The sequence below is a fragment of the Canis lupus genome, chromosome 36 (assembly GCF_011100685.1).
Source record: "Canis lupus familiaris isolate Mischka breed German Shepherd chromosome 36, alternate assembly UU_Cfam_GSD_1.0, whole genome shotgun sequence".
Classification (NCBI taxonomy): domain Eukaryota; kingdom Metazoa; phylum Chordata; class Mammalia; order Carnivora; family Canidae; genus Canis; species Canis lupus.
This window is the reverse complement of record NC_049257.1, coordinates 16,154,374-16,167,755: the sequence shown is the minus strand read 5'-3', so window position 1 is coordinate 16,167,755 and position 13,382 is coordinate 16,154,374. Positions and strand designations below refer to the sequence as shown.

The window sequence follows — 13,382 nt, the reverse complement described above, 5'->3', positions numbered from 1 at the left end:
CTATTTGTTCCCCCCAAAAAAGTGGCATTATTTTAAATGTTTGCAAGTCTTTTTAATGTCTTACTTAGTGGAAAAAGCTGGATTCTCATATCTGCTTCTTCATTCCATCTGTTGTGATATGTTGTTTAGGTTGAAATATATAAAGAAAATTTGGCCACATACAGATATATGCTAGGAAAGGAGAGGAATTTTTTAGTAGCATTTTAAGATAATTGTAGGTATTTTTCCTGATATTACACTAAATCTCAGCAGTGATAGTTTCTTAGTTGCAATATACAAATACAAAACCATATCAAAAATAAATAAATAAATAAATAAATAAATAAATAAATAAATAAATAAATAAATACATGAAAGCAGTAGTTGGGAAAAAAAATATCAATTATAATTCATTGATATATCTTGTACTTTGGATATTTTACCTCTGTATCATTTTAAAATATTATTCATGGATAATTTGGAGAAGTTTGATTCCCTGTTTAATATAAATCTTTCAAATGTTGACACATTTCATTATACATTATACATATTTAAAAGTCACCTTTGTAATATCACCACTATTCCCATCAGGAAAATCTCTAAGTATTGGGAAGCTATCAACTCATGGTGGTAGATACAACTTTTCAAAATTCTAATTTTTGCTTTAAAACACACAATTCATTTTTGGCAGCAAAAATTGTCACTTATTTTCCTTAAAGTGTAGGCTCATATCATTCACTTTCTTTTAAGAGAGAGAGAGAGAGCAAAGGGTAAGGCAAAGGTGAGAGAGAGAGAAAGAATCTTAAGCAGGCTCCACATCCAGGGCAGAACCTGATGCAGAGCTTTATCCTGTGACTCTGAGATCATGACCTGAGCCAAAATCAAGAGTTGGACACTTACCTGACCAAGCCACCCAGGCACCCCTCACTTTACTTACTTTTAAGATATACTGGATACCAAGTCTGAATAACTATAGTTTGTCTACAGTTGCTCTTTCAATTAAGGATAGCATTCCCTGGGGGGGGAAGCAGATAATTCCATTCACAATGCAAACAATCATACAGGTACTTTTCTACAAGTCAGTCATCATACTTCAGAATGCAGCAGAAGTCCTTCATGCATGCCTTCCATTTTGTCACATAGAATATTAAACATTTATACTGAAGGGTCATTATTTTATAACATAATTTTTACTGTTTTATCAGGCACAGTCTTTAAGTGAATTAGATTTTTTTAAACAAAATGGTGAATTCTTGACCACCCACTGGATGGTGGTATAGAATCAATGACTGTTAGTACATTTTGGTGCCACTGTCTTGTTTCATACTAGGGCAGTTGCGCTCTGTTGCACCACCATTGTTTTTATACTATCAGTGCAAATGTCAATGTGGTAAAAAAGGCAAATAGCAGTATTATTATAGAAATAATTTTGACTTCATGAACCACCTGAAACAGTGACACCATTAACATTTTGATAATGATACTCCTAGAGATTACAGTGTTACTATAATTATGTTACTTCCTCAACTTGATACAGGCTACTTAGAATTAGTATTGTGAGGGGTACCTGGGTGGCACAGTTAGTTAAGCGTCTAACTCTTGGTTTCAGTTCAGGTCATGATCTCAGAGTCCTAGGATTAAACTCAGTGTCAGCTCCCCACTCCACATGGAGTCTGCTTGGGACTCTCTCTCCCTCTGCCTCTGTTCCTCTCCACTGTGCTCTCTCTCTCTAAAAAAATAAATAAATAAATCTTTAAATAAATAATGAATATTATACCACATAATATTAGATGTTAGAAGATTACAATATCATTCTACTTATCCATTCAATGTGTGTTAGATTTTTGTCATAAAGTTTACTTCTATGTATGTTGTAAGTTCTATAATTCATTGTTATTATTTCTGCTACGTATAGCTAGCAATTTTTTAAGAAATTGAGAAAAAGTATTAAAAGGCTGTCTTTTATAAGTTACCAGATATTTATCATTTTTGATCTCTTTATTCTACCCTATGGATTTGAGTCTCCATCTAGTACCATTTTTCTTTGGCCTAAAAAACTTTAAAATTTCTTGTATTACCAATTCTGCTGGTAACAAATTCTCTTAACTTTTGTTTATCTGAAAATGTTTTTATTTTTAAATTTTGAAAGATATTTTCACTGCATATAGAATCTACATTGATAGACTTTGTTCTTTCATTATTTTAAAGATGTCACTCATTTGTCTTCTTGCCTCCGTTGTTTCTAATGAGAAGTCAATTGATGTTTGCATTGCTTTTCCCCTCTCTATAATAGCTCTTTTTAAGATTTTTAAAAATCTCTGTTTTTTAGCAGTTTTCTGTGTATGCATTATCCCTGGGATTTGCTTTGCTTTCTGGATTTATTTTTTTTTTTTTAAATCAAATTTAGAAAATTTTTAGTCAGTCTTCAGGTTTTTTTCTTATTCATTCTGTCTCTTCTATTACTGAGACTTCAGCTTCTGTGTTTCTTAGACCCAATTGTTTTCATTCCATAGATTATGAAGACTTGTCCTTTTTTTTTTCTTTACATTTTTTTCCTTTGTTTTCAGTTTGGATAATTTTTACACCTTTAAGTCCTTTAAGTTCACTGACCTTTTCTTTCTATAGTGCCCATTAGCTATTAAACCTACCCAGTGAATTTTTCATTTCAGATATTATATGTGGGTTAGTTTTAGAATTTGTTTTAATGATTTCCATTTCTTTGCAGGGGTATCCCCATCTGTTGATCCATTCTGTCCATCTTTTCCTTTAAATCTTTGAACATTTTTTAAAGCTATTTTAAAGTCCTTGTGTACTTATTTTAACATTTGAGTTTTCTCAGTCTATACTTACTGGATACATTGTCTCTTGATTAGGGATCACATTTTCTACTTCTTCACATGCTAATAGTTTTGATTGTGTGGTGGACATTATGGATGATATTTTATATGGAATCTGGATTATGTTTTCTTACTTTAAAGGTGATTTTTTTCTGACAAGTGGTCGAATTACTGCCAAATCTTTTTGGTCAAGTGAGATATAATTTTTTAAAAATTTTTATTTAAATTCAATCTAGGAAACATATAGTGTATTATTAATTTCAGGGGTAGAATTTAGTAATTCATCTGTTGCATACAAAACCCAATGCACATTACAGCAAGTGGCCTCCTTAATGTTCATCACCCAGTTACCTCTCCTGCAGCCCTCCACCCTCAAGCCACTTTCAGTTTGTTTTCATATATTAAGAGTTTCTTTTCTTTTTTTTTTACATTTTATTTATTTAGTCATGAGAGACACAGAAAGAGAGGCAAAGACACAGGCAGAGGGAGAAGCAGGCTCCATGCAGAAGCCTGACATGAAACTCAATCCCAGGACTCCAGGATCACACCCTGGGCCAAAGGCAGGCGTTAAACCGCTGAGCCACCCAGGGATCACCATATACTAAGAGTTTCTTATGGTTTGCCTCCCTCTCTTTTCATCTTATTTTATTTTTTTTCCCTTCACCTATTTTCATTTTGTTCCTTAAATTCTACATGAGTGAAATCATACGGTCATGACTGATTTTACTTAATATAATACTATCTAGTTCTATCCATATTATTGCAAATGGCAAGATTTAATTCTTTATGATGGCTGAGTAATATTCATATATATGAATATATGTATATATATGTGTGTATGTATATATGTATGTATTCACACACCACATTTTCTTTATCTATTCATCTGTTGATCAACATGTGAGCTCTTGGGCTCTTTCCATAGTTTGGCTATTATAGATGTTGCTGCTATAAACATTGGGGTGCATGTCCCCCTTCAAATCACTATTTTTGTATCCTTCAGGTAAATTAAATACCTAATAATGTAATCGCTGGGTCATAGGGTAGTTCTCTTTTTAAAGATGAGATATAATTTTAGGTGTTGTTAGGGTGAGACTATTTTGATATTGTCCTGAACTAAATGTGGGTTTATTCCTATGGCATGGCATTTCTGGGATCTTAACTGAATAATGGAGGTGTTCAGAGAAGCTTCTCCACTCTGACTTAGCCAGAATTCCAATACCTCCAAAGCACTGTACTGCCTATGTCCAGTCAGTTCTCTTTTTGCTATGTTCACCCCCAGAATCCTCTCTGTCATCAGGACCTGTGGACTCTGTCCTGTCACAGTGAATAGCCAGCACTAATTAAATAGTAGGAGAACTCTCTTGCAGACTTTAGGAGCCTGTCCCTTTGTCCAGCCCCCTTTTCTTCAGTATTCTACTGCAGAGTCTTATTACCTCAGCAACTCAGAACCCTAATTTCTGTATTCTCAGTTCGCAAAAGTGCCACTCAGTGAGACAGCCATTCTCTGCACTACAGTATAAAACAGGTTGCCGACAGAAAACCAGGGTGAATGTGGGGACTGACCTTTTGTTTCTCTTTTTAAAGATCGTAGTCGTGTATAGTCTGAAGTGTAATCCGGTGCCTAAAAACAATTCCTTTCATATATTTTTTCCAGTTCTTTTCATTGTTTTTGGTAGGAGGATTAGCCCATTATGGTGTCCTCTGTCATAGCCAAAATTACAAGTCATATTCAGCAGTTCTAAGTCATAATTATAAAGATTTTATAGCTGTATAGGAAAATGTTTGTATATATGTGTGTATATACATACAATACAAGAAGAGAGCTTGAAAAATTAAGAACTATTAATCTATTAGGATATTTAAATGAAAAGTAAAACTTTTTCTCTAAATTTATTATTATAACTATATAATAAATATGATTTTGTTCTGGAATTAAGGATTATTGAAATAATTTTAACCTGAAACTAATAACCTCCATTTTTTCCCTTTACCTAATATCTTTTTTTAAAGATTTATTTTTATTTGTTTACTTATTTATTTATTTATTTTAAAGATTTTTATTTATTTACTCATGAGAGACACACAGATAAAGAGAGGCAGAGACACAGGCAGAGGGAGAAACAGGCTCCATGCAGGGAACCCGACGTGGGACTTGATCCCGGGTCCCCAGGATCAGGCCCTGGGCTGAAGGCGGCGCTAAACCGCTGAACCACCAGGCTGCCCAAAGATTTATTTATTTTTTAGAAAGAGAGAAAGAATATGCATGAGGGGCAGAAGGAGAGGAAGAGAGAGTCCCAAGCACACTCCATGTTGAGCACAGAGCCTGACACAGGGCTCAATCCTATGACCCTGAGAGCACAACCTGAGCCAAAACCAAGAGTTGGACACCCAACAGACTATGCCACTCAGGCACCCCACAAATATTTTAATTTTTTTAATTTTAATTTTTTAAAGATTTTGTTTATTTGACAGAGATAGAGAGCACAAGCAGGGTGAGTGGCAAGCAGAGGGAGAGGGAGAAGCAACCCCCTCACTGAGCAGGGAGCAGGATGTGGGGCCTGATCCCAGAACTCCAGGATCATGACCTGAGCTGAAGGCAGATGTTTAACCAACTGAGCCACCCAGGTGCCACCCCCCACCAAAGCATATTTTATTTCTAATTCAGTAGCTACTTAAAATTTGTTAAGTTTGTCTTTAAATTTTGTTTTATAATGAGACTTTTATATACACAGTAAATGACAAAGACAGAAAAACATTCTATCCACATAGCTTGCACTGAGTGCTTTAGTTTAGTTTATTTGTGATTATTAAAAATTATAGTAGTGTGGCATCACATTCAGCAGAATTTTCAGTAGGTAAGATCCTTAAAAATGTTAGTACCCAAGCTAAACAATTGGAGTCTGTGTATGTGTGTTTTAACTGTTCCAAACCAAATCATATGTACAATTATTTAGACTGTTGCTACAATCAACTTAGCAATGAATCCTCATTCAGTTATACTTTACATATAGAAGGAATAGAAAATACATATGCACATTCACAAACTCTGGTCATAAGACTTACGACTACTACAAGATTATAAGACAAATTCTACCAGCCATGTTGTAAAAACTTCTTACTCAAAATCCTATCTTTTATTTTTGATATTTCTTTTTTCTCAAATTGAAGTTTTCAGGAAAAATATTAAAGTATATTTTGTACTTTTTGCCCAATTTTCTTTTTTAAGAAAATGTATCTTCTTTTTTATTGTAAGAATTGCTGGATTTTCCCTTAAGAAGGATGATATAAGGTTTTAATAACCATTGTTGTATATATATGTCTTAAACATATAGTATAGTTTTTTTGTAAGTATATATATATATATATATATATATATATATATATATATTTTTTTTTTTTTTTTTAGTTACCTCTAGTTGAGGGATGCCTGGGTGGGTCAGTTACGTGACCAACTTGATTTTGGCTCAAGCCATCATCTCAGAGTTGTGACGTCAATACCCACATCGGGCTCCATGCTGAGCACAGAGTCTGCTTAAGATTCTCTCTCCCTGGGATCCCTGGGTGGCTCAGTGGTTTAGCGCCTGCTTCTGGCCCAGAGCATGATCCTGGAGTCCTGGGTTCAAGTCCCACATCAGGCTCCCTGCATGGGGCCTGTTTCTCCCTCTGCCTGTGTCTCTGCCTCTCTCTGTGTGTCTCTCATGAATAAATAAATAAAATCTTAAAAAAAAAAAAAAAAGATTCTCTCTCCCTCTCCCTCTGCCCCTCTCTCCCTACCCCTAAAAAGAATTACCTCTGTTTGAAGCAGCTTTACAACATTAAGGAAATTTTAAGACCATTATCTCTTAGTTCCACTATTCTAACATACTTGTTTTTGTTTCACCCAATGTCTCTATAATTTTATTTAGTTGTGGTTATGTATATAATTTAGTTAGGATACGTATATAATTTTAGGATCCGCTGTTTTAACCTCATGTTGTTTCATACACATTTTCCATGTTGCCACATAAACGTCATATTTATCATTTTAAATATCTGCATAATACTCCTTTAAGTTACCATAATTTTTTCATTACCCTATCACTGAGATTGTTTCCATTTTTTTGCTATTATATTTGGTCTTCTGGCAAACACAATTTTACAGGTACTTCTCTATACAGAACTTCTCTATTCTTTTGAGTTACTTCATTGCAATCAATTCCCAGAAGCACAGCTCATAGGTCAAACTGTATGAACCATTTTTTTCCTTCGGTGGTAATGGTAGTGGTTGTTAAATACCTGATTACTTCAGTTTGTTAGTTATTTGTCTCTATACTTAAATTCTATTGAAATGGTATTTATTACTTATAAACCCAAATGAAAAAAAAAAAATAAACCCAAATGATTCTTATTGCTGTCGAGTTTTGTATATGTGATTCAGACTCTTTTAATATAAAAAATGCCATAAAGCAGCAGGTCTGAAGGAAGTCCCCATAAATACAGTAGGAATGTTTTATAGATTTCTGTGGGGATTCCATAACTATACAGTGGAAAATCTGTTCTGCAGGGGCTTAGGGTATAATATTCCCCTTCACTTAGTAGTTAAGAAAATGAAGCAACATAAAGAACAGTGTAGGGAAGTTAGAGCAATTTAAGAAATAACTAAATCTATTAAATACTCAGGAAGAAGCAAGTTAAATTAACAGTTTAAAATAAATGCTCAAAGCTAAAGACCATATATACTCTTATTGTCTCAGAGCTTGATTTTTTTTTTTACAGAGAAATGGATTGTTCTATTTTCTTTCTTATATGCTATAGAAATTTATAGATGAGAAACTTGTACCCAGCCTTAGTAATCCTGTTTTTCAATAAATTACTCGTTGCCTTTAATATTATAACTATCATTTAATAATACTCTATATGTATTTACATATACAGAATATAAAATATAATTGCCAGCTCCAAGTTATGTGATTGCTCACATATATTAAAATAAGTCAAAACAAAATCTGGGCTTTTTAAAAGATTTTTGTTTATTTGAGGGTGCCTAAGCAGCTCAATTGGTTAAGCATCTGTCTTCTGCTCAGGTCATGATCCTGGGATCCTAGGATTGAGTCCCACATTGGGCTCCCTGCTCAGTGAGAAGCCTGCTTTTCCCTCTCCCTCAACCTGCCACTCTCCTTGCTTGTGCTCATTCTCTGTCAAATTAATAAATACAATTTAAAATATATATATTTTTTATTTATTTAAGAGAGAGAGAACATGAGCCGTAGGGAGGGGGGGGGGTGCCAAAGGAGAGGCAGACTCCTCACTGAGCAGGAAGTCAAACTGGGAGGCTCAATTTCAGGACCCTAACTAAGATCATGACCTAAGCTGAAGGCAGTCACTGAACCAGCTAAGCCACCAGGTACTCCTAGAAATCTATTCTAATTTCATTCATTAAAGCAAGTGGACAAAACTGCTTAATGGTTATTTGGGCTATGAATGATTCAATTTTAAATAATGGTAGTTAGAGTTTGGAACTCTGCCTTTTTTTTTTTTTTTTTTTTTTAACATTATCATTGACTTTTCCTGAGAATTTCAGTATACCAATTTTGATCTTTCTTAAAGGAAGGCAGTTTCTCACCTTTCAGTGGTATATTTATAGTCAGGTCACTGGAACATACCCTCTCATATCTGATTACATAAACATGACTCAAAATAGTACCAAGCTTATCATCATTCCACCCAAAGCAACTCCTTATTCTGTCTTGGTTATCCACCCCCACCTCCACTTTCCTTGATACTCAGTTTTAAAACCTTAGAATCGTTTTTTAATCTATTCTTCATCTCCCAGCAGCTAGTTAACCTCTAAGTCACAGCTACAGTTTTTGTCACAGTGTCTTCCCTTCTGCTCAGTCTTTCTGTTTGCTGTCACCACCATTTTAGTCCTGGGACTCATTACTCCTAGACCACTGCAACAGATTTCTCATTAGTTTCTCTTACACCAGTCCTTCCACCACTTCATTTTATCTTACATATTACTAAACTATTCACACCTAAGGTCATTTGAAATCTGACTGTTACCCACTTGTCAACTTCATCTGCAGTTACCCAAAAAAAAAACAACAACCAAAATGAATATTTTGTTGTTTCCTGTATATGCTGTCCATATTCCCAGCCTCTTAATGACATGTATAAATTGCCTCACCTCCTTTCTGCCTCACCTAAACCCAAACTCCCCTCCCTCTCAAGCCTTCCTGTTTGCCCAGCTAGCATTTAATTGTCTATATTTGCATACATTTGACATTAACCAAGTAGGCTACATTGTATTATCATTTACTTCAGTTAATCTGCCTGCATCAGGACAATATATATCCCATTATGGCCAAGTATTCAGTTTCAAATCTCTCAGTATCCCCCACTGTCTTCGTTGACAGTAATATACTACTGGTCAAGAGGATGAACTTTGAAGTAAGATAAACCTGAGTTTGAATTCTGATTCTGTCATTTAATGGCTATGCAACCTTAAGTAAGTTACTAAATTTCTGTTTCCTCTTACATAAGTGGAGCATGACTTTAACCCCTTCATAGGGTTTTTGAAAGGACTAAATAAGACATATATGTATGTAATATGATTGGCACAAAGCCTAGTAACACACAAATGATAGTAATTATCATTATGATAATTATGATCATACTAAATGCTCAGTTAATGTTTACCAGCCACCATTATGGTGCATGTCAAGAATTTGATATTTCATCCTTTTTTCATCAGGGAGAAAGCTGTTAAGAATGATGTTAGAAATTTTTCTTACAGTTATCAATAGGCTACATGGAACTTGAGTTTTGGAAATGTGGCTTTGTTGTTTAGAAAATTGGTCTAGGGATGCCTAGGTGGCTCAGCAGTTTAGCTCCTGTCTTCAGTCTAGGACATGATCCTGGAGTCCCGGGATCAAGTTCCACATCAGGCTCACTGCATGGAGCCTGGTTCTCCCTCTGCCTGTGTCTCTGCCTCTGCGTGTGTTTGTGTGTGTCTCTCATGAATAAATAAATAAAATATTTTTAAAAAGAAAAAAGAGAAAGAAAATTGGTCTATTCCAGGAAATTACATCATTCATTTATAGTCTGACCTATTGCAAAAAAGGAAATACAAATTTTGTAAAAGCAAACCTTCAAAGCCCCATTTAGTTTGTATAAAGATGTTGCTTCTATTCTGTGAAGACATTTTAGCAGCAGAAAATAATATCTTCTCACATAGGAAATATAAATTCTGAAACTGAAAATACTTACAGAAGGTGTCAGATCTTGGAAAGTTGACCTTCTTAAATACTATATCAACTATTCTATCATTTAAATGTTAAGAATCCATTACATGATGAGATGAGCACTGGGTGTTGTTATACTGTATGTTGGAAAATAAATTTAAATAAAATATATTTATTTTTTATTTTTTTCTATAAAATATATTTTAAAAAAAGAACCCATTTACAGAAATTAAGGCAATTAATAGGAAAATCTAAAGTTACTTAAAGGACTGAGGGTATGAAATATTTTATTTATTTATTTATTTATTTTTAAAGATTATATTTATTTATTAGAGACACACACAGAGAGAGAGAGAGACAGAGGCAGAGACACAGGCAGAGGGAGAAGCAGGCTCCGTGCAGGGAGCCTGATGTGGGACTCAATTCTGGTTCTCCAGGATCATGCCCCGGGCTGAAGGTGGTGCTAAACCCCTAAGCCACCAGAGCTGCCCAGTATGAAATATTTTAAAACATATCTATTTGACAACAAAGTATTAGAATATAAGTATTGTAAAAGGAGATTAAAAACTATTTAAAAATTCCATATTCATAAATGAACAAAAAGGCAAATAAATTTAGCCTTAGAGTAAAATAGAATAAACCATACTACCATCCAAATAATCATGCACTATAGTGTTCCTGGGACATTACTTCAGCATCCGTTTGCAAAAGGTGGTTGGAACTTATAGCACAGTCAGATTTTAATAGAAGAACTGTAGGAGTTCCAGGGTTGTACCAGCACTATCAGAAGAAACATCTGACGCAAAATATATTCATTCAGCATGGAATTAGTTTGTATCATTTGCCTTTGATTATTTTAGAATGAAAGATGTATCCCTCGTCACCCTTGTTCTGCCTTAATTATGAAGCAGGTTTTACAACCTTTTCATTTTTTGATAGGGATCACATGCAATGGTCCGATGAAGAAGAAGCAGCAGCCAGAAAAAAAGTAGAGGAAAACTCAGCTGTTCGAGTCCTTCTGGAAGAACAAGGTAGGTAACTACATGTTGGAGCTTCTGATACTTCTGGAGACTTCCACTGATTCAGTTCACATGTTGTCTTCCTAATTGTGTCATTGCTTTGGAGAGTAATTAGCATCTACCTATGCCAATCCACTTGTTCCATTTGGGAGAATTCCACTATTCTAGTATAGTGGAACCAAAGTTAGTGAAATAAATTATGTATTGACTCTTTATTGGCTTTTTTGGTAATCATAGTATTATTTTTCTGGGAGATACTACAAGGAAATTTTAAAATTTCCCTCTTACTATGCATCTTTTAGTATGCTATTGTGCATTGTGCTGGCCAGGAATGTTTAACAAATTCAGATACTTTGAGCAAAAATGGTAAAGTAATATCAAAATGTTGTGGCCTTTTAAGATAAACATCAAGTTTCATAAGGATTCAAGGTACTTTTCTTGGAACCCTTTTGTTATTCAGGGTTTAATTGAGGTAAGACTTTGTCAACCTTCAAAGCTGGCTTCTAAAAAATAGTAGCTAATGCTACTATCACAAAAACAGAAAATAATAAGCATTGGTGAGGATGTGGAGAAATGAACCCTTAGGCACTGTGGAATTGGTAAAGTTGTAAAATGGTACAACCTCTATGGAAAACAGTATGAAAGTTCCTCAGAAAATTTAAATGCAACGACCATACGATCTAGCAATTCCACCTCTAGATATATAGCCAAAAGAACTTAAAACAGGGTATTGGGGATGCCTGGGTGGCTCAGCAGTTGAGCATCTAGACGTGATCCCAGGTCTGGGGATTGAGTCCCACATCGGGCTCCCTGCAAGGAACCTACTTCTCCCTCTGCCTGTGTCTCTGCCTCTCTCTTTCTGTGTCTCTCATGAATAAATAAATTAAAAAAGAAAATAGGGTCTTAAGGATTCACACACCCATTTTCATAGCAACACTAGTCACATTAGGCAAAAGGCAGAAGCAACCCAGATGTGCATCAACAGATAAATGGATAAACAAAAGGTAGTATATACACACAGTGGAGTATCACTCAGCCTTAAAAAGAAAGAAAATCCTGTCACATTCTACAACAAGGATGAACCTTGAGGATATTATGCTAAAGGAAATAAGCCAGTCACAAAAAAAGGCAAAAACTATATGATTCCACTTATACGAGGTATCTAAAGTAGTCAGATTCATAGAAACAGAAAGTAGAATGGTGGTTACCAGAGGCTGGGAGGAGGAGGAAACCCAGAGTTGTTGTTTAACAGAGAATTTCAGATTTGCAAATTGAAAAAGTTCTGGACATCTGTTTCACAACAAAGTGAATGTACTTAGCGCTACTGGATTGTATGCTAAAAAATGGTTAAGATACAAAATTTTATATTATGTGTTTTTTATGACTTTTTTTTAAAGCAAACTAAAAGAAATTTGGTCTGTGTCCTTCTGACTATATGGCTAGGAACCCATATACACTTTGACCAACACATAAACTCTTGAGATAAGCTGTTCTACCTTGGTTTTTTGTTTTGTTTTGTTTTTAATTTCTCCCTCAAAACAAGTTGGTTCTTTTTTCTTTTAAAAAAAGAAAAAGTTTATTGAAGTACCAAACACACATAGAAATTTTCACAACTCCTAAATGAATTGTCACAAAACTCAATGAGTTTTCCCAACATCAACATCAAGAAACAGAATATTACCATTAACCCAGAAACTTCCTCATTTTCTGTCCCAATAACAGTACTTCCCCCCCAACCTCTCTGACCCCACAAAGAGCAACTACTATTCTGACTTCTAATACCCTAGGTTAGTTTTACCAGAACAGCTTGGTTCTGATCCTCATGATTTCTCAATCATTCTTGTAGCAATATCAGTGTATCTATTAGATAGAGCAGGTGTTGGTGAGGGTTAGGGATAGGGTAAGGGCTAGGAGCCAAATCCAACCTACTGTCTGTTTTTATAAATAAAGTTTCATGGGAACACAGACATACTCAATTTGTTTATATATTGTCTATTGCTGCTCTTGAGCTCTATCTACACAGTTGAGTAGTGATTAACAGTGACCATACACAGACCACAAAGACTACTTACTATCTGGCCCTTAACAGAAAAGTTTGCCAACCCTTGAGATACAATTTTGTTTGCAGATTGATCCTATGTTCTGAAACTCCCTAGGGAAAGATGTTTGAATTCCTCTGTGCAAACCAAGCAGAGTGAAAATTGCTAATCTCAGGGGCACCTGGGTGGCTCAGTTGGTTAAGCGTCTGTGTTGTGATCTCAGGGTCCTGGGATCGAGCCCCATGTCAGGCTTCCTGCTCCACTGGGAGCCTGCTTCTCCCT

At 35.0% G+C, this 13,382-nt stretch overlaps 1 protein-coding gene across 16 annotated transcripts in view; it reads left to right on the top strand.

Moving 5' to 3' along the window:
* The window catches only part of METTL8 (methyltransferase like 8), an 89,554-nt gene that overhangs the window by 49,752 nt on the left and 26,420 nt on the right, over positions 1 to 13,382 (top strand). For 14 of the 16 annotated variants that reach the window (XM_038584814.1, XM_038584816.1, XM_038584823.1 and 11 more), the window contains one exon: positions 10,982 to 11,073. In XM_038584814.1, coding sequence (XP_038440742.1) covers positions 10,982 to 11,073 — 92 coding nt within the window. Of the gene's footprint in view, positions 1 to 4,291; positions 4,365 to 10,981; positions 11,074 to 13,382 lie in introns of those variants that run through there. The other 2 variants (XM_038584827.1, XM_038584828.1) reach the window with 2 other exon arrangements.